General features: G+C 38.0%; 1 protein-coding gene across 1 annotated transcript in view; it reads right to left on the bottom strand.

The window, feature by feature from the left end:
- Positions 1-19,829, bottom strand: part of agmo (alkylglycerol monooxygenase) — a 51,029-nt gene extending 31,200 nt beyond the window's left edge. Inside the window, 4 exon segments of the mRNA XM_052106640.1 lie at positions 11,701-11,852; positions 12,122-12,156; positions 12,158-12,253; positions 19,604-19,829. Of these exon segments, the coding sequence (XP_051962600.1) occupies positions 11,701-11,852; positions 12,122-12,156; positions 12,158-12,253; positions 19,604-19,726 (406 nt within the window). The 5' untranslated portion in view covers positions 19,727-19,829.
- Between the last annotated feature and the right edge of the window lie 3,123 nt (positions 19,830-22,952).

Here is a 22,952-nt window from a genome sequence, read left to right as displayed (position 1 = left end):
TGTAAACATGTGAAGTGGTCACTAATTGGAGGAATATACTTGGATAGTTGACACATAACATGTACATTCTGTTTTGTGAGTGTGTTTTGAATAATTTTTTAATAACTAAGATTTGTTGATAAATCTATATAAATGTACTGTATAAGGCAAAGTGCCTATTTTAGGTGCTGGCACTTGTTATTTCATGTTTCAATTAACGTTTTGCCTTCAGTAGTTCATTTGAAATGATAAAACACTGTGACAAATATATTTTTGAAAGTAAAAATATCCCATCTCAATTAATATGAGCTCATAAAAACTGCAAACAGAACAATTATAGGCTAGTTTGTGCGTTGCTTGATGACACGCAAACCTTGATGCTTTGGCTTCTTTTCAAACTAGTTTTGTTTAGTTTTGTTCAAACTAAATCGCAAAATTTTGTCCAAAACAAAAACTCACAGCAACAGCGATTTGGACACATATATGGTTTCACACATTTCACACAGCTAGAGATATCCCTCAGACTGGCCTGGCCTGGTCTGGCCTCATCCAACACTCACACTCACACACACACTCAAATAAACACACCTACAAACACAAATGGCTGATTTGCTGGACATTGTTGATATTATTGCAGGGTCCCGGGGGCACTCGTTTTGAGCCCGGTCTCCACATCCTGGCCGCTCTGATTCTTTTGTACGCACTCCAACCTGCACAGCCGGGGACTTCCAGAGGCAGGAGAAGATTTATGAAGCCCCCGTGGCCTGGGGTTAACCCCTACCGCCTTCCACCATGATGATTCCTTTTGAAAACAATAACATCCAGTATCGGCCTCCTCTGGGACGGCCCGCAGCGTTGTTGAGACTAAATGTTTGTCTTGACAACTGCTGCTGTCTGGATAAATGCTAAACATGTACCACCACTGTATCCTGAACAGCCGATATTGAGAGGTTACATACTGTATGTAAACACACATGCTACTGCACCCTTGTGATACAAATGAAAGCTTCGTTATTTTTTGTTTTTATTTTTTGATAGTGCCACAGCACTACAGTTAGGGTTGGGAACCAAAAAACGGTTCTTGTTTAGAACCGATTCCATTTTTTCAAAAATACCGTAACTGTATCACTTTCAAGACTTTCGTTCCGTTTATGGTTCTTTCACGTGAACATTTCCTTCGATGTGGAATGACCTTAAAAAACATTTGATCAAGAGGCTTAGGTTGAAATGCTTACATATGATTTTCTTTGCAAAACTCACAAACAAATGAATTCAAATAAATAAATAAATGTATTGGATAGAGAAGGTAAAGCAGCCAACGTGACACATGGGAACTCCTTCAATAATGTCTAAAAAGCTTCCCAGGTAAGTACTTCATGAAATGTATTTAAAAAAAAATATTAATTTACCATCGTAAACTGCCATAATAAAAGAAATGAGAAGGCATGTCCAGACATTTGACTGGCAATGCAGCTATTTACAACAGAATAAAAGTTGCATTTTTGCCTGTCTGAAAGAATAAAGACCTTGATTAAACTCTAATGTAGCTGCAACTATGACCCTGTCCATCAGGCTGCATCAGAGTTCTTGAAGGAGTGTTGAGCTGAGGTTTTGGTGGAGCTCTTTGGAAATTAAAACATATGGGGATCAGGATCATTGTTTGTCAGTCTGCAGGAGAGAGAGCAAACAGACCAACCACTGCTGTCAGCAAGCTGGCCACATCCTACAGTATCTCTCCTACTGACTTCAGAAACAACAACACTAGTGAGTGTAAAGCCTCTGATTATGTTTAATGATTGCACACTAGAAAAAATACACTATAAGCTAAACAATCTCATTAAACTCTGACCATATCTGTACAGTGATGAGTATAAATTTGGCTTTCTCTTCTATGTCTGTCCTTTTCTGTTATGCAGTACATTTTCACGTCTTCATGTACATGGCTTAAATATTGGATTAGATAAAATAAAAATAAAACGTTTTAAAGAAGGAAATCATATTAGTTACTTTTGTTTGAGCACATTATCACAATTAAGAAAACGTAGGAGTGAATTTTAAATCATTTCAACTGAAGTTGCCATTTTTGTCACGTCACTTTCGTATTATCACTTTAACTAACAAATGCTAGTTCCTTAATGACATCATCCTTCAGTAAGTGATATCATTTTTGGTGGGAAAACATCAGTAAGTAGTTGCGATGGTAAATAGAAAATGTATTTAATTTAATTATTAAATATAAAAATAAAATATAAAAAAATTATAATTCTAAATAAATCAATGAATAAACTGGATGGTATAAGAAAAAATGCCCAAAAGAGCCCAGCATACACTACACCCCAAATTATCTTTGTGAAAAAATGTTGTGCTTGGTAGGCTTGGGATCAATGCCAATTTCACGTATTGATAATCAGATATAAATAGGGCTGCACATTGCACAACAGTCTTAAGCTGTGTCCCAAATGACACACTATACACTATAAACTTAGCCATGTAATGAATGAATTTTCAAAGTGTAGTATCATCTAAAATGGAACACTTAACGTTTTTTTACAACACGGAAACTTTCGCAGTTTAACAGCTGATGGAAGTGACATTTCAAACCCAAGCATTGTGTTGCCGGAAGCTTTACCGCGATATCCACACCGCGGTTCAACACCTATATCTCAATAATATACATATTCACTCACAGGGCTGGGAGGGTTACTTTTGAAATGTATTCCACTACAGATTACAGAATACATGCTGTAAAATATCATTTGTAATGTATTCTGTTTGATTACTCAAGGTCAGTAACGTATTCTAAATACTTGGATTACTTCTTCAGCGCTGGTAGATTTTTCAGTTCACGCATCCCCTGCTTGTGTGATGGCAAGAAACCACTTTTTTCACTTCAACCAGACAACCAATATTAACAACATAAAAACACAACATAGCTGCATACAAACCAAAGAACAGAACTTACAAAACATGTCTGAAAAGTTTGAAGTTGACGATGTGATGCATTTCTATGCCCAGCCTTATTTGTTTGAACTGGAGTACATATGGGGTTATAAAAACACAAGGGTGAGTAAACAATTACAGAATTTTCATTTTTGGGTGAACTATCCCTTTAAGCAGCATGAAAGTTTGTTATATTTTTATTATTTTACTATAATCACAAATGGTACATTTGTGTTTGGGTTGTCTGTATCTGATTTTGGGCTATCTGATCACTTAGCCATTCTTTTCAACTTGGAGTTACCTGATTTACTCACTACTACTTCCCGTATTATTTATTACCGTAAGTGGAGATCTATTGCACCCACCGACTTCTCAGACTTTATTGACTCTGCTATTAGCTGTATTCTACCATCTGATGCATTGGATGATAAAGTAAATTGGTTGTACACAATTCTTTCATCTGGCCTGGACACTTTTGCTCCTCTGATGTCACGTGCTGTATCTTTTAAACGATCTGCCCCGTGGTATAACGATGATCTGCGCGCAATGAAAACTCAGTGTCGCAAAATGGAGCACGGATGGCGCTCTACTGGTCTAACTGTGTATCATCTGGCCTGGAAAGAAAGTTTGGGAGAATATAGGACTGAAATTGTATCGAGAAGGTCTGCTCATTTCTCCCAGATCATTGCAAGTAATCAAGATAACCCAAGAAAATTGTTTAATTCTATCAACAATCTTTTAAACATAAATAACATTTCCAATGTCCCTCCTTCTGTTCAATTATGCAATAAGTTTCTTGTGTTTTTTGGCAATAAGATTGAGGGGATAAGAGATCAGATTACTACCACTAATACAACTGTTACCCCAAAAATAAGTAACATGGAATTTTCTGGTGTTTGTTTTTCAGAATTCTCCATGTTAGATTCTCAATCCCTGTGTAATGTGGTTCTAAAAATGAGGGCTGCCACCACAAGTGTTGATCCCATACCAGCTGGGTTGTTTCAGTCATGCTTTTCTTCTTTGTGTCCGGCTGTATTGAGTATTATAAATGACTCACTGTTTTCTGGTGTCATGCCATCTGCACTTAAATTTGCTGCTGTAACCCCTGTTCAAAAACAAATAGCCGTGACTTTGAGAATCTAGCAAATTTTCGTCCCATCTCTAGTCTTCCTTTTATTGCTAAAATCTTAGAACGTATTGTTGCTTCACAACTGCTTTCTCATTTGTCTGCAAATAACCTCTTTGAGCCTCTTCAATCTGGCTTTCGTAAAATGCATAGCACTGAGACAGCATTAGTCAAAGTCACAAATAACTTATTGATGGCTTCCGATGCTGGTTGCTTATCAATACTGATTCTGCTTGATCTCAGTGCTGCTTTCGACACTATTGATCATAGCACTTTACTCTCACGCTTAGAGTCTGTCTTTGGTGTATCTGACTCTGCTCTGAGCTGGTTTAAGTCTTATTTTTCAGATCGCAAACAATTCGTTGTGCTGGGTGGCTGCAGATCTGAGGCAGGTATGGTAAAATTTGGTGTTCCTCAGGGTTCAATTTTGGGTCCATAACTTTTCACTCTTTATATTTTTCCTCTTGGCCAACTCTTGAGGTCTCTAGGTCTTGATTTTCATTTTTATGCGGACGACACCCAGATATATGTTCACTCAAAATCTGATGTAAATGTGGCCGTATTACATCTTTCTAACTGTATCACAGTTATTAAAAATTGGATGTCTGCTAATTTTTTGTGCTTAAATAGTGATAAGACCGAGGTGATGCTTATTGGTTCGCCCCACCAGTTACGCAGAGTGCAACCTGTAGCGTTACAAGTGGATGGCTCTGTAATCCAGTTCCAATCAAAATTAAAAAACTTGGGAGTAATTTTCGATTCTAATTTAACATTCGATCTTCACGTACGTAATACTGTTAGAGTTTCTTTTTTTCATCTTAGAAATATATCCAGATTACGGCCCATGCTGTCCTTTCCTGTAGCTGAAAAATTAATTAATACTCAGTTTTTTTCTAGAATTGATTATTGTAATGCCTTGTTAGCAGGAGCATCAAAATCTATTCTGAATAAACTTCAGTGGGTACAAAAAAAAAATATATAAAACCTATTTTAGAGATCCTGCATTCTTTACCTGTTAAATTTCGTGTTGATTTTAAGATTCTGATGTTGACGTACAAGGCATTGAATGGACTCGCTCCTCAATATCTCGCAGAGCTTTTAATGCCCTACATCCCAACACGTAATCTTCGCTCTGCTGATGCCGGTCTTTTAGCTGTTCCGGTAACGAATCTAAAAACAATGGGTGATAGGGCATTCTCTTCAGTCGCCCCAAAGTTATGGAACTCCTTGCCTTCCGAAATAAGATTTGCACCATCTTTGAAAAGGTTTAAAACATCCCTTAAAACTCATTATTTTACAGAAGCATTTGGGTAAAGGTGATATTAGTGGTTGTTAATGAGATGTATCTTATGGTTTTACTCTGTCTTGATATTTATTTATTTATTTATTTATTTTTTAAATGTATTTTTTTAGGTTTGTAATCTTGTGTGAAATATTTTGTATTGTGTGATCATGCCTTTTTATGTAAAGCGCTCTGAGAATTAACTTTTAAAAGCGCTGTACAAAATAAAGTTATTATTAAGTTATTATAATAAAATAATCTAAAATTGTAAAAATAAAGAATGAGTAGGCATGTCCAGACTCATGACTGTAAGTATTAGCACTGGATTTGATCAATTTTATTTTCCACCCTGTTAGGCATCCTGTTAATTTTCTTGTCTTGTGTTATTATAAGTGTCTAAGCTTGACCAGAGCATATATCTGAAAGTTTGGTATACTCTTTCATATACATTTTTAATCTTAAATTTGATTTTGAGCTCTGTTTCAAGTTACAGAGCTCAACAGGTACAGCAGAATAGGAATAACCCATTTCAAAATTCCAATTCAAAATGGCTCTTTTTAATACAAAAGCAAATCTTGCAGACGGTTTGTATTCCCTATATTGCACAATAGGAACTGCAGCTTTTTAATACACTGTTCTGTCCATGGATAAAAAAAAATCTTGATCCGTAAAATGATCCAGAAGACAATTAGCATAGTCCGGGCTAAACCATAAACCCAGTCTGGTTAATGTTGCCAAAACCGACGTGCGGTCGGAAAGCCATCCCTGCTATAGTGGAGCGTGGCATTGCTTTGGAGAAAGACATGGAAAGACCAAACACCAACAAGAGTTGCAATAAAGGTTTGTAGGCAACTGGAAAATAGGCACCATGTGGAAAAAATGTGACTGAGAATGACAGAAAAGAGTACAACAGACACATGCAAATGGCTCATTCAGAGGCAGGCGCCTGGTCAACATCAAAAGCTACCAAAGCTAAGCACTGACTGAGATTTATGAGTATATGAATTTCAAACCATATTAAATGGCTACATTAGACAGGGAAAAACACCTATGTTACAAATAGGTTTTAAATGTAATCTTGATTTTGTTTTTAAATGTTATTTGAGATTGTTGTGATACATTTTTAAAAACGGGGTTGCCAATACTACAATATTTCAACTATTTAACATACTTATATATTTCAAACTGTTTAACAGATTTGTAGCATGTCCATAGTATCAAAAGAAAGGGTTTTATCCTAAAAGCACTTTATCTTGACCTGTGGAAGGGAACATGAAATTCATAAAACGATCAAACAATTGTTCAGATTTTACAATGACACTAATTAGGGTCAGTATAGTTTTATGGTGGTCATATTTCTGCTGTTATGCCCCAAAGATTCTTTTTTTTTTTTTTCATTTTATAATAAAGATTTATAGCTTACAAGTCCCAAAAGAGGGACTTAATAGTCCCCAATAGAGTTTAAGATTTTTAGACCATAATTGAGTATGAAAACTATTAAGGGATCATTAAAAATAAGGAACTGGGAACTATAGATCCCTACAGTTAACATCTCAAGTCAGTGGTCAATCAATGAAATCTGAGGACAAATATTTTTGTATAATGGCTACTAAACTGTATATTTGACTGTTGTCCCTGGCAAACAATCCCCTATACTTTGTTATTTTCATGAGCCTCATAGCACTCTGCGGTTTCTCTTTTCTTACATACTAAAATCATTTCAACTCAAATAAATGTTCCATGTTAATTTAATTATGTATTTGTTTGTCGCTGTGAAGTAATGGGATAGTTCACACAAAATTATATTTAGAAGAATATCTCAGCTCTGTAGGTCCATATAATGCAAGTGAATGGTGGCCAGAACTTTGACACTAAAAGAAAGCACATAAAGGTAGCATAAAATTAATCCATATGACTCCAGTGGTATAATATATGTCTTCTGAAGTGATCCAATTGGTTTTTTGATGAGAACAGACCAAAATATAACAGATTTTTCACTTTAGAATGTGAAAGTGGCTATTTATAGTAAAAAAAAAAAATGTCTATATTGATCTGTTTCTAACCCAGAGTGATTATATCGCTTTAGAAGACATTGGCTGTGTCCAAAATCAGGAAAATGCTGCCTCCGGAGGCTGTATATGGAGGTAGGAAGGGACCAAGGCGCGTCCAAATCTAATGTTCTCATCACATCCTGTCTACTGAGATACCTTCATCTGATCAATTTTTGAAGCCAGCATAGATGTATCCTTCGCTGCCTATGCAATCCCACAATCCTGTGAGTGCGTATCCACAGCGGTTAAGCTGAAGAAGAAAAAATGGCTGCCGAAGAGGCAGTTGAGAGCCAATTTGTGTATAAATGTAAGATTTTATTCACTTTTCCCTACATTTGAATCCATTTGTAGCAAGAGAGTAGCATTGTAGTTATTAAATATACACTTGGTTATCGCCAAAACTCTCTTGATTTTGTTCTAGATTATATGACCATTGTAGTTCATTTGGACTGAATGAAGCAGACGTAGTGGACACCAGATGGGGATAATCAGCTGCTGGTATGCTAGCAACGATGTGATATTATGCTGCCTCCGTAGCCTGTCCAAATCAAGTCTCTGGAGGTACCTTCGGACACAAATGCTGTCTGTCTGTTGAGTCATTGCCTGATAGGGCAGTGTACAATAAGACATGTACCTTCGGAGACAGCCATTAATTTAACCATTAGAGTCGTGTGGATTACTTTTAGGCTGCCTTTTTGGAGCTTCAAAGTTCTGGCTACCATTCACTTGCATTGGATGGACCTCATGAGCTGAGATTTTCTTCAAAAAGTCTTCGTACACACCTGGGACGGCATGAGGGAGAATAAATGATGTGAAAATGTACATTTTTGTAACACTTTAAGGAAGATAATTTATAGTTAGACAGTCATCAACACAATATAAACCCCTTTAGGATGATACAAGACCTGAACCTTTCCTAATCGTCCTGTCAGGGTTTATTTTGCAATAATGACTGTCTGAAGACTTTATAGGAAAAAAAAGGCCATTATGTCTGTGTCCTTTTTACCATTACAGATTAATTACAGCCTTGCAATTTCCAGAAGAAGTCATCTTGGACATTGATGGGACCAAAAGCTAGACAAATAATTTCCTTTGACTTCAAAAAGAACAAATTGGACACAGGAGACTCTCTAAGCAAGAACTCCGGACAATGGAAACATAACATGACAGCCACAAGCACCTCATCACTTTAGGGTCCAAAGTGAAGTCTGGAGAGATGTAATTTAAAAACGTCCTGCCATCGTATCAACATTAAATCTCAAATGGGTGGAATTGGGGTAGCATGTGGTAAGAGAACTGCAGAAGCAAAGGGCAGTAGCCTGTTTCTACTTTTTCCAGTGGTAAGAACTGAAGTCCATGCGCTGGCCTCTGACACACTGTGGATGTTTACTTGTGTAAGAGAAGAGGGCATGGGGCAAAGTATTGAGCAACATGCATGTAATAGAGAATGTACTGTGATAAAATCACAGAAAAAAACAATACTAAAATTAAAGGCATACTGTAGTTAGGATAGAAGAATAAATAGGCTTATCAACTTTTAAAAGGGTGGACAAAGCGTTTCCAATATCTTTACTCTACTGTGTTTTGGCAAAAATGTATCAGTCCCTTGGTAGAAGCTAGCCAAATAAGTTAGATGCCAACATGGACAGGTTGCTAATCCTAAAATATTATGAACAAAATACAGATAAATATGGTTTGTGCCATCTACAAATGATTTTGTGTCAAATAATAGGCTGCAGAGATTAATATTATTCAATCATTCTTTTATTTAATACTATATTGACATTTTAAAACGAATACACTTCATTGACTGATTTCAAAAATATATTTTTGTATTCTTTTGTACAATAAACAATTTTGGTACTAGAGCTGGGTATAAATATCAATATTGAATGATCCAATATCAATTCAAAAAATTCAAAGAACAATCTTTTAATTTAAAGTAATTTGTTGATCAAAAACAACAAAAATGCACTCAACCAAATCACTTCTGTGAGATGCTTGCAGAATCGTTGCTATTCTTAAAGAGACAGTAACGTTTTAGCACTTGTTCTACATATCCATGTAAATACTTGTAAATAGTCAAATTATGCATGTAAACAATAAACATGAAACAAAATATATGTATATGCAATACAGTATAATAAATAATATATAAACAACAATATAAACCATTTCAAGGCATAATTATTATTGATAGAATTTGAACATTTTTATTAAGCTAAACTGTGATCAAAAACGAACAATACAATAAAATTGGTAATATTCATATTTTCGTAATATATTATGTTATAAAGTCTCTAAGTAACATCATTAGCTGTGAGAGAATTTCTTTCATATGTAAGTAAAAGGGAAATTATAATTAAAATATACATAAATGAATTGGAATCTAATCGAATGGAATTAAGAACTTTTGAATTAGAATCTAATCGAATTGGGAAATCCGTATCAATACCCCAGTCCAATCTGGTACTCTTTCAGGCAGTCAGCTGATGCCCAATGTAAAATCTGGGTAAATCCTGAAGAAAACCCAATTGAGAACCTTCAAAACCTGTCAGTTTTAAGGGCTGTAACGTGTTATTTTGGTAAATAAAAATGCAGGAATCAACTTTGAGCAGGGTTATGCATTCATGCTTCAAACAAGTTCACGATTCAACGTCTCAAGAAAGAGAAATGTTGAGAAGTAGATTTACAATCTTATGGTTATGTCACGAACACGGGTGAATGCGCCTCCTCCTCGAGCCTCCGGAGATCGCATTCACCCGAGTACTGATTACTCGCCCAGCTGTTGCTTATTACCTCACTCTATTTAACCACGTCTATTTGTTCCCTCCTTGCGAAGTCTTGTTTAGCCCCGGCGACATTTCCAAGCAACTTTAGATACCGCTCTAGTTTATCTGTGTACCGACCTAGCTGTTCCCCGTTCCAGTTTGTTAGCCTCCTGCCCAGTTACTCTAGCCTGTTTACCTACCACGACTGTTTGCTGCCTGCCCCGATCTCTAGCCTGTTCTTGTTTACGCCTCAGCCTCTCTGCCTCACTCTGTTTGCCTGTCCTAGACCATTGCCTGTACGACCTGAGTTTACTGCCTCAATAAAGCCGCATATGGATCCAAACCAACCTGAGCCTTCATTACAGGTTACAAAGTATGTTTACTGGCAATGCTGTTCTGCGACGGCTGCAATTGAAGGAAGAAGAAAAACACCACAGCTCTCAAAGATTATAGCTGTGACAATGTTTTCTTCTGTTTGGACAAATGTCTTACAAATCTCTGCCTCAACTCTCATGCTACCCAAGCATGTGTGTCTTTTGTGATTCCTACTTCTTGACAGATTGATATTTCAGTTGCATGCCCAGCTAAAAGAGCATTTCACCTAAGACTGTCACAATTCCCCTTTTGGATAGCTGACAGAATCATACAATACATGAATTTGATTATTGAACGTAGGGGGAAAATCCTGTATATGCACAGCATTAACGGCATTCACAATAGAGTCTGCTTAGTTCAGTCAAAAACAGTCATCAATTACTTACTTTTTCAAGTTATGAGCAAAAGTAGCAAGACTGATGATGCATGAAGGAAAAGAGAGCCAAAACAGTATTATCACAGAACTTTACCATCATAGCAATAAAATAACTCTAAAATTAATATATTTTTATTTAGAAACAAATAATGTATCCTATAGCAAATTAAACTGTATCATCTAAATGTGTAAAGCTAATTCTGAGCCATTTGTGATTGTCTTGTTTGCGTTTATGCGTATGGTTGTGTTGTTTTTCAAACTTTTAAATCCTTTCGACTTTTTTTTACATAAAAATTTTGGATTTCCCAAGATTATTTAAAAATTATTTAACTTATACTGACACACAGCGATGTGGATGCACTCAGAAGCTTTACCATTAGTTTATGGTTTCCGATGCTTTTGTGTAAAAGCTCTATTTGCAGAAAACCATGATACATTTATTGCATTTATGTGACCTCAAAATGGAGGTATATGGAGCATAAGACAACCCGCACCATGTAAAATAAAAACAGCTTTTATTAGGCTACTTATATGACTGGAGTCTTCATCTCATGCGAATGTACATTATTTTAAACTTTTATATATATGTATATATTTATAATACTCATAATTTGTTTAGGGGTGAAACTTTTTTAATGAGGAGATACTGTGTGCACCTTTAAATAAAAAATCTAAATTCAAAATCCATAAGTAAGCCGCACATCCCATTTAAATGTGAATGTTACGACAAGCCGTTTTAAAATTCAGTGTAGTACTTTAAAGCAGATGGCTGGACATAATAACTCACATAAAACACATACCATGGGCACATCGATGAAACCAGTAGTATCCCATGTCCACACCAAGAAACGCAAGCCACCACGTCCAAGCAGAATCCCAGGGAAGCTCATATACACAGAAGTTGTTCCAGACGTAGATATAAGCTGACAGCTCCATACTTCTAATTATGAGCCTGAGAAAGAAAACCAAAGAGCCGGATTAACTAAACTATACAGTGAGATAATCTGCATATAATAACATGTCATGAAATCTATTTACTGCATAATTAATTGGGAAATACAAAAAAATATTAGTTTTGCTCTTATGTCATTCAGTTTGCCATTCAGTATGTCAGCAGAATCAGGATGTGCTACATAACAATAGCCAATATAACTACTAGTAGGGACTGAAGGTAAATCAGAGTTTTGCTATTAAACTAAATAGAAGTATTTATTGACTCACTGAGGGAGACGTGACATCATCCCTGCTGAAACAGAGCGTTATGAAGTCGTTGATCTTGATGTGAGGGTGGTCTGCTTTTAACCATCCCAAACCAATCTCCAACAACATCAAACCAATGAAGTATGGTGTGGCCTAAACAGCACAGGCAGAAACTACGTATAAAAAAATAGTAATTGTATAACAGTCACTATATGGTGTTCAGTGTATTGGAAATACAGTATTTTTCATTCTAACACTTTAAGTGCCTTTAATAGTTCACACAAAAATAATTTGCTCGACATCATGTTTGCCCAAGACTTTTTCCTCTCTGGAACACAAACAGAGATGTTAAGGCATATTGAATATTATGACTGAGAATATAGTCTCAGTCCCCATTCACATTCATTGCATCTATTTTCCATATAGTGAATGGTGACTAATGCTGTAATTCTACCCGATTTCTCCTTTGGTGTTCTATGCAAGAAAATTCTATGAGATATTTGAGTGACTCCAGTTAGGCTTCATAAGCAACCAATTGGCCCAGTTGCAAGGGTGGGTAGAGTCACGTTAGGTTAAGCTTGTTGTGGTCGTTATAATGTGGTTCTCGCTCTCGTTGGGGCACGTTATGAATTGTGCGTGGATAATGCGGAGAATAGCATGAGCCTCCACACACGCTAGGTCTCTGCGGTAATGCGCTCAAAAAGCCACGTGATAAGATACGCTGATTGACTGTCTCAATCTAAGATTCGTCCTCCACCACCCGGATTGAGTCACTACGCCACCACGAGGACCTAGAGCGCATTGGGAATTGGGCATGCCAAATTGGGGAGAAAAAACTATTATATGAGGTTGAAACGACATGAGGGTAAATGATAACAGAATATTTGGGAAACTATCTCTTTAATTTAAAAGGTTGTGTATCTATGCGTATACCAGGCAAAAGTATGCATATGTCAATCTAAGCGCAAATATTCTAGCCCTGTGTTAAATGTTCAACATACTGGACCACTGTCATCTCCTTCCATTTCCTATTTTGCTGTGCATTTCTGATAAATGCACTAAAAAGGTTAGATGCAGGACAACGAATATGACAGAACGCAGGCGTCTCGAGGCATATTTTTTACAACAACTACAAGGTGTCTAAAAATACAGCGCTCCTGGACTAAATGGCGGTGCAATGGGCAAAGACATCTGTCTACTGCATTTTTTGCAGACCGATGCAAACATGCACTCAGGGTGAACCGCCCCTAACAGTGAATGTAATTGGAAGATCCTTCTTGGGTTGAATGATATATAATGCTGTCATGCCAGTGCAATAGCTTGAAAGAAATCCATAACCTCTATAATATTATATTCATCTTCATCTATAGAATGAACAATTCTATATCTCTAGCATTATTGTTAAATAAAATAAATTATAATAATATTGTTTAAACGGACTGATAATTATGTAATTCATGTAACATTACACTTATTTTATCATTTACTAGCTGTATATAACTTTGAAGATTTGATGTAAAGGATGTTTTTCAAGTGTACTTAAACTTGGATTACCCATTAAACCTGGGGCAAATCACAGAAGACTAATTAAAAACGTCAAGGATTTGGTGCTGGCAGTAATCAACAATGAGTGTTGGGTCACACTTTGCAGCGTGAAACTCGAGACTTCTCACATGCAAACACACACACACTAAAGTTCTGTAAGTGGGCAGGGCACAACAGTATAGAGCAGACCTACAGGTGGAAGGGTAAATGTGTGTGTGTGTGTGTGTGTGTGTGTGTGTGTGTGTGTGTGTGTGTGTGTGTGTGTGTGTGTGTGTGTGTGTGTGTACTGTGCATATGAACCGGAGCAGAACAGACCACTTGGGAGCCCCTAGCACACGCAAACCTGGCCACATCTGGTTGCCGACTGCAACTAACAGCTAGCTGCAAGTTCTATGAAATGTATTCTTCTTGCGAGCCCTACAAACTGACTTTAATTTAGCCTGTATAAAATTCAACCAAAATAGCTTTTACTCTCACCCCTCTTTTATGGCAATACAAACTGGAATGAGATATTTTCACATGAGTAAGAAAATTGAAATTTGAAAATTGTGTTTTGTTGATGAGTTGTTTTAACTTGTAGCACAATTTTCTCTGTGTGCCATCGACAAAACAAAGAGAAACAAAATGAGAAGTGCTATTAGCCAGACTGAAACATATTTCAGGTTTTTAACAAACTATCAAGAGACTCATAATATTTTTATATAAAGCTGTGATTGTGCACTTAGATCACACCAGGGGGGGAAAATGGCATTTGTGAAGCAGATGTTAGTATTTAAGGTTATTCTTTAGCTTTTTTGGTCCGATTCTGAATGGTTCGTGTAACAGTTATTTTTACACCGAAAACACAAATGTAGCCAAATCACCAAACAGATCCTTTTACGGAACGTACTTTAAACTAAACCCTCTCACGTTACACTCTACAAACAAATACTTTTAATGAGTAAATGAGAATAGTGTAAACCCCACCCTATTCTTATAGCAATAAATAACAAATTAATTGCAGAAAAGCTTGCTTTCACATAAACAGGGTGGCAAAAGGGTGAAAGTGTGTAACTATATTACTAAACTGAATTGATGGGAAAAAACATATAAATGTCAAAGGCCAGATCTGTGTATTGACTGAGAAGCGAAACTTTTGAAAACAGAGAATTTCTATTGTTTCATCCACACACATCAAGAGAAAGAAACTTCAAATAAAGTTGTGATGGGATGGTAAGTGAGTCAATTTAACAAGTGTGTGTTTGTGACCGAATTACAACAATTAGGATTCCTGCTGTGTGGTTTATTGCAATTTCTCTGTTCATGTGTTTAAGGAGGACTGAGAGTTTTACCTCAAATAACAAACATGTGTTGATTTGAGTGCAGCCAAACCAAAAACACACATATGGGTCCGATAAAAACGTGAGGAGGTAGCACATAGCACCTCACTTAGGGCATAAAACTTGAACAGGTGGCCGAATAATTTTCCATGGTGTCTATTATTTTTGCACATTGATGAAAATTACAAAACCACAATATTAAAGGTACAATATGCAATTACAGTATAAACCTATGAAATTAGATTTGTGTTTAGAAACATGGGTGGAGTCACCTTTAAAGTCAAAAGGAGCATCATTGCAGAGTGTAGTGTAAAAGTTTTGGACAAAGTCAACTACAGTTACAAATGTTTGGTATGTAACAGTATACTGACCAAATGGCACTGGCAAACATTATTTAATGAATTCCCCAAAACAAAACTTTTGATATTCATTGGCTAAATCTACTGGTAACTGGGCCAACAGGTTACAGCCAATGAAAGGCATTAAAAGGACCTCCCCAGATATCTTCCCTGCATTTATTTCATAATATCAAATTTAAGGTTAGTTTAGAAATAGTTATGAAGCCTTAAAAACTGCACATTTTAAAGCTGTAGTACAAGTACAGTAAATTGTACAGAGTGTAGCAGCAGTAACAAAAACTGCAGTAATAATATAGTAATGCCTACAGAATAAAAATAATATTCTACTTTAGTAGTCTACTATAAAGTACTAGATTTAAAATTTAACAGTATAGTTTTTCATTGTGCAGTACAGCATCGTTCTATGAATTACACTTCTACTGTAGTTTCCGTTCACTACGAACGCTTTAAATGTTAAATGTAAACTTACACTCGACCATTGATTCCCAAACTGGGTGCCCATATTAAACAATAGAACTGAACAGAGATACCGTGGCACCCCTAGCCAGGAGTCTTAAAACTCATTATCAGCAAAACAGGGTATCTGCCAGTTTAAAATACTCAACACAAGCCTGAATTAGACTGGGGACTCTTATTTTGAAATGTCCATGCATCACTGCTTCTAGCTGCTCATTTATAAAGATAAGGGAAATAAAATATGCACTCTTACAATCATCTACATTACAATATAATCTATATTACAATATAACCACTTTAATGTGAACATTGTCATAATTAATCAAAAGTAAATAATCAGTAATCACTTGACATGTCCAGTACTCACTAGTGAATATGTGCATTTGAGGGGGTTTGTGATACTGTTTCCAGCGATAGCAGAGCGGTTCACAATTTGAAGGATGTAGTGCACAAATTTACTTAATTAAATTGAATCCTACTGAAGTTTAATAATAATCACTTTACACCATTTTGCAAATCCTTTATTTTCATCCCCAAATTTAAGAGCTCTATAAATAATAAATAAGACATTGGTATTTCATTTCAGATATTTTAGACTTTTTAAAGACCTGCGGGAACCATGTTTTTTACTATCAATCTTCACTTTGACTTTCACATTATTCAATGATTTAGCAGTTTAAAAGCAGTGATTTATAGTTTAAAAGTACTTAAACATTGATCTTTTATCACCGTCCACTTGAATTTTAAGGTCCTACTTAGCTAAGATATTTTTATCTGATGAAGAAAGTCTTACATACCAGGGATGCCATGAGCCAGTATATGATGAGAGAATTTTCAATTTGGGTGAACTATCCATTTAAAAAGAACATTAACTTAAAAATAACGCCTTTAGAGAAACTTGTGTTCCCTTTCGATTACGGCTCACTCGATATTGCGGTAAATGATTTTGGGGAATTCCTTCTCTGACAACCTAACTGTCCTTGTATAATAGCACCAATTCTATGATTGCAATGATGTTTGAGCCCCACCCCTTTAGGTGCAAAATTGGCCTATATAAGCGGGCGCACAATAACATTTCTTCATAATTTTCTTCCTTCAAGACTGACATTGTCTTGTCTTGACTACGACTACATCTCGTCTTGAAAAACCCTCTTTACCGTCGACATACATACTTCAGCGGATGGGACTTCCCTGCAGACACAACAGGACGATTAATCTCCTGACTCTCTGCACCTGCAGTGAAAGACTCACCTGCCCCCTACAGTTTTCCGGAGAAGATTCTTTCCGAATTCTTTCCGATACATCACCATTTGAGCAGCCTAGGTCTCAAAGTCAACTAGGTGAAAATCATACTTTCTCCCAGCCAACAAATCTCCTTTTTGGGAATTCAACTCAACTCTGTGAGCATGCACACACACCTCACGAGCAAGCATATTCAGATCATTCATCAGTGTCTGTTTCAGTTCAATCTGGGGAAAGAATTTCCATTGAAGTCATTTCAGAGAATGCAGGGTTTTATGACAGCAGCATCCGCCATCACACTGTTAGGTCTTTCACACATGAGAATTATCCAGTGCTGGCTCAAATATCACGTAAAACTGCATGCCTGGTGCCAAGGGCGCATGTGCGTCACTTTGACTCGCCGCTGTCTGGCTGCTCTAGCACTATGGATGGGACTCCATTCCCCAAAAGTGGTGACCGTGGATGCATCCAACACATGCTGGGGCGCGCTGTGCAACAGAAGCCAGGATTGGACCTGGACGGGTGCGAAATAGGCGTGGCACATAAACTACCTGGAACTGTTGACATTCCGACATAGCGAATCATCGCGTCCTGATCCAGTCGGATAACGTGTCTGTAGTGCTGTACATAAACGCCAGGGTGGAAATCGATCTCTACCAATGATGAGCTTGGTGCAACACCTTCTCATGTGGAACGAGCGCCATCTCCTTTTCCTGCAAGTGACATATGTCCCGGGCCGCTTGATCTGTGGAACAGACATGCTGATTGGTATTCCATGTCCCAAGCCCCACTGGGGATCGACACCTTGGCTCACAAATGGCCAGCAAAAAGCAAATATGCATTTCCCCTGGTACATCTCCTTCACTCTGTCAACTGCAACGTACGAGAGGAGAAGGAAACAGTTCTGTTGGTCGCCCAGAAATGGCCCAACCAGTTCCGGAAATGATGTAGATATTAGACTGCCCTCTATGGGAAAAAACGCTGAGGAAGGATCTCCTCTCTCAATACGATATGGCATCCCCACCCGGAGATGTGGAACCTACACATGTAGCCCCTGATCAGAGCACAGCATAAAGACAGAATTGGCTCAGTTGGTAATAAATGCCATTTTGCAGTCTAGAGCACCATCCACAACATGCCTCTATGCACTAAAATGGCGCATATTTTCAAATTGGTGCCCCTCACGTGGCAAGGACCAAGTGAATTGCTCCATAGCGGAAATTCTTACATTCCTTCAAGAGTGGCTGGATGCAGGTCTTACTTTGTCAATGCTTAAAGTCTTTGTAGCGACTATCTCAGCATTTCACACCACAGACGCTGGCTTCTCTATAGGCATACATGATCTGATCATAAAGTTACGGCTGAGCACAAGCTCCTTTATTACGGGTAGGTTACCTGTTATAATTTTAATACATACAACCGCCTGTGTAGGTTATCCAAATGAAGATCTCTAAAGTCTCAAGCACTTCCAATAAGAATAAACCTCCCTCCGATGCTCTGGTTATGAAGAGGTTCAATTTATACTGTGTTTATTATATATATATAAATATACTGTGTGTATATATATATATATATATATATATATATATATATATATATCCTTAGCATAAGATTAACTTCCCATCTGGTTTTCACCATGTGAGGTTATTCATTATTCTACGCACTTGAAATATGTTGTAATACGTCACCGCCTGGCGGGCCTGTGACCTCATATACTTATTATTTTACAAGTTTATCTCTCTCTGGTTATGATGTCATAAAGTGTTAACCACAATGTCGAGTGAACCCGTAATCGAAAGGGAACATCTCCGGTTACATATAACCTCGGTTCACCGAGATGAACGGAACGAGACATTGTGAAATCTGGTCGCACTATTACTTAAGAGTTTCGAGGTATCTCTTGTCCTTCAATCCTGAAGAAATGGTGATTAACCCCTGCTTATATAGGCCAACTGCACCTAAAAGGGTGGGGCTCAAACACCATTGCCAATCATAGGATTGGCGTCATCATACAAGGGCTTCAATTAGGTCCTTGGAGGAATTATCCAAAAGCCTTTACCATTGTCTCCTTCCGTTCATCTCAGGGAACCATCGTTGCCATACCTCTAGCCTATTTTTTTTATGCAAGAACGCATTTGGTATGAACATCCCCAAAGAACTGAGACACCTGTTATGTTATCTTAGGCTACATTATGTTGCATTACCTTTAGCTGTTTTGGCGCAAGTTCGGTCTAAATATAACGCTGTGTCGCCTATTTTTCTGGATATTTACATTCTGCAAGACACTTTTGCATAACAATACTTTTGTTTTTAACATTGTTTACAACGTAAAGACAGTTGCTAGACGCGGAAAACATATGACATATGAATGACAACAGATATCAGCACGCAAACAACGAGAGGAAGGAGGACAACTTTTGTTGGAAAAACAGGAAAACATGCGAGCTGTGTTGCTGCTGTTGTTCTCTCTCTCTCGCCAGTTTTAAACACATTTACTCGTTGTAGCTAGCTGTTGCTGCGTTTATATTAGTTGTTTTCCTACTTTCCAAGAATGTGGTAACACATCATGACGTCACACTTACCTGATTTACATATTTCGGAACCTCTTCTGGAGTCGCGAATGATGATTCATTAGGTGTGATTAGATTGAACATCATACGAACACCCTGAGAAACAGTAACACTGCTAACTTCCACTCGCGCCATTGTTTTGGTAAATGCGTTTAAAGTGAAACTATAGATCACTGACTCCTCTCACAGCCAGATGAAAACAGATGTTCCTGTCGGCTGGGGCTTTTATGTGGATCTAAACGCGTTTTGACCTTTGAACTTCTGATCACTGTATTAACACTGAAGATTATTGTGACGCAATCACATGACACATGACAAAGCATAGTTGTAAAATAGACATTTACAGTAATATTTATTTAGACTATTTTTAAACACAAATACATTGCAGAAATACAATACATGATTATGCCATAAATAGATAGATTACAAAAATATGATGATATTGGAATTTTTTCAAAACCATTTACTTAGATACTGTATAGTCCTTGAGACAACATCCCAGTGTGACTTTAACCCCGGTTTTATAAGCGCAATGTTGGAGAAAACAAGCAGCATTTTGTGTGCATGTGTTTAGTAAACTGGGAGATAAATATTTATTACATAATTAAATATTTAATTGAGTAGCCTATTTAAATGCAATATTTTAGAAAATAATTTTGGAGACTTTTAGGTGGCTTTTCTTGTCCAGCATGAAAAACTAGTCAAACTGCAGTAAAAGCTTATATGCTAATATTCAATAAAACACAAAGAGTTACATGACTTTGTGTATCTCCTCTTCCATTGTGCATGAAGTTCCAGGAATCTCCTTGGCGATACAAAAACATTAAGACAAAATATCATATATGTGGTTTGCTCTGTCAAAACCAGTTGATGCTAAAACTGATTGTTTTGGCAGGACTTACAAAATCATTGGTCCTAGTGGGCAAATGTGTGTTTATTCTCCTGGCTTGCATTACGAATTAGAATGCAGGCTCACTCTGTGGCGACAGCAAGAATGGGCCATAACAATATTTCAGACACGATTTTGTTATAGAATATGATCTGTTTGCTCACCCACCTCTTAGACAGGCACAAGTCCTGACCCTGCCTGGAGGAGAGGATGAATTTAGCATACTCTCCTCACCAGCACCCCGCCCCTTCCTTAATGTCTTATTCATGTAAGCTTGTCTCTCAGTCTTGGCATATATTAGTCTCATAATCATGGTGATGAGTCACACACCCTGAATTTCACTATAGGACCATTCTGCTTAAGGCATTTAAAGTAGCTGAGGGTTAGAAAAATGTTCTTGACATATTAGACTAACAGCTGAATACACAACAACGGTTGTGTATGAACGAATAAGGTCAATTGCATGCAATTAAGCTAAGAAATGTTCGTCCAGATTTCCTTATTGCTCATCAAGGTGGCTTTGTAAGGGATATTGAGAGCATATTGGCAATGCATCAGTGTAAGGGTAGATACAAAGCAACTCAAGCCCAATCTATGATTGATTGCCTAGTAAAGACAAAAATTCTAACTGAAACGTACATATTTAAAAAAAAAAAAAAAGATTACTGACTACTAGAGGTAGTAGAGATTCAAGGGCGTAGCAGCCTTGGGGATGTGGGAGACACTCTTTAAAAAGTAGATTTTTGTCATCCGCACTTTTCCAAGCTACACCCATGCCGCGTCCAAATGGTGGATTTGTATACAGTATTCTTTACATTTTACTACTTTGGGCTGATTGAGCAACCATCCAGCCAATCACAGGTGAGTTTCATGAGCCAAAACAACCCGTACGTAATAGGGCATCAGTCAGACAGTCTAATCAATGTGGCTCTGATCATTTTTACAAAGTTGCTTCCAACAATGCTCATTTATCCATGTTTTTTATCTGCATTGATGTTGATCTAAATTAATAATCTAGAAATAAGGAATACAAATGAGAGTTATTTATCGGCATATTGTTCTTGATTGGCAGCAGTACGTGAAATGCACTGCAGAAAAAACTAAGGACAATACTTCTTTAAAGCACAGATTGTACTTGGAGATTATATTAGCGCATGCGTCTTCATTAAGTTATGCTTTTGCATTACGTTTGTAAGGTAATAGTTTGATCGGTTGTTTTTGACAATATAGGCAGATTACTAGATCTATTTTAAACATGTAAAGCTATTTTTAATATCAGCTCCTGTTTTTTACTTATATGCAATTGTGTGCAATTGCAAATGTGTGCAATTGACGATTTGTAAGAAAAAAGATCTGCTATCTTCTTGAAGTGAATAGATATGTAGACATGCTTTTTTATATATGAAAATGTACAGACATTATTGAAACTCATTATAATTATTATAGGACTATTATTGTTGTCTTTTGATAAAAGTCATGCTCAGCAGCTCACAAACTGTAGGTGTCACATATTCCCTGTTGTCTTTTGTTTTTGTACTTTTATATTGAAATTCTTGTTTAGTTTCCTTTTTCCTGTGTTAGTTTTGTAGTCCTTGTAGATTTATTCCTTGATTGATTGTTCCTCCCACAGCTCTGCCTGCTCCCCCAGAGACTATTTCCCCCGCGGCTCCGCCCGCTCCCCCAGAGACTATTTCCCCCAGGCTCTGCCCGCTCCCCCAGGGACTGCTCCTCACGCGGCTCCGCCTGATCCCCCAGAGACTATTACTCACGCGGCTCCGCCCGATCCCCCAGAGACTCCTCCTTCGGCAGTTCCGTACGCCTTACTAGCGACTCCTCCTACAGCGGCACCACCACCTGACCCAGTCCCTGTCCTGTGGCTGGCTCCCAGGCCTCCTGAACCAGTCCCTGTCCTGTAGCCGCCTCCCAGGCCTCCTGACCCGTCCCTGTCCTGTGGCCACCTCCCAGGCCTCCTGACCAGTCCCTGTCCTGTGGCCGCCTCCCAGGCCTCCTGACCCAGTCCCTGTCCTGTGGCTGCCTCCCTGGTCTCCTGACCCAGTCCCTGTCCTGTGGCTGCCTCCCTGGTCTTCTGACCCAGTCCCTGTCCTGTGGCCACCTCCCATGCCTCCTGACCCTCTCTCGGCCCTGCGGCCACCTCCCAGGTCGCTCTCCCAATCCTACGGCTACCTCCCAGGTCTCCTGACCCGGTCCCCACCTTGAGGTCATCCCCTTGGTCTCCTGGCCGTCCACCGGCTCTGCTCTGGTCCCCTTGGTCTCCTGGCCGACCCCTGATTGTCTCTGGTCCCCTTGCTCTCCTGGCCTTCCCCCTGGTCTGCTCTGGTCCCCTTGGTCTCCTGGCCGTCCCCCGGATCTGCTCTGGTATCCTTGGTCTCCTGGCAACCTTCCTGATTTGCTCTGGTCTCCTTGGTCTCCTGGCCACCCGCCTGATCTATTCTGGTCTCCTAGCTGCCTGCC

The sequence above is a fragment of the Xyrauchen texanus genome, chromosome 36 (assembly GCF_025860055.1).
Source record: "Xyrauchen texanus isolate HMW12.3.18 chromosome 36, RBS_HiC_50CHRs, whole genome shotgun sequence".
Classification (NCBI taxonomy): domain Eukaryota; kingdom Metazoa; phylum Chordata; class Actinopteri; order Cypriniformes; family Catostomidae; genus Xyrauchen; species Xyrauchen texanus.
Note: the sequence above shows the minus strand (reverse complement) of the source record. Positions and strands in the feature narration are given on the sequence as shown.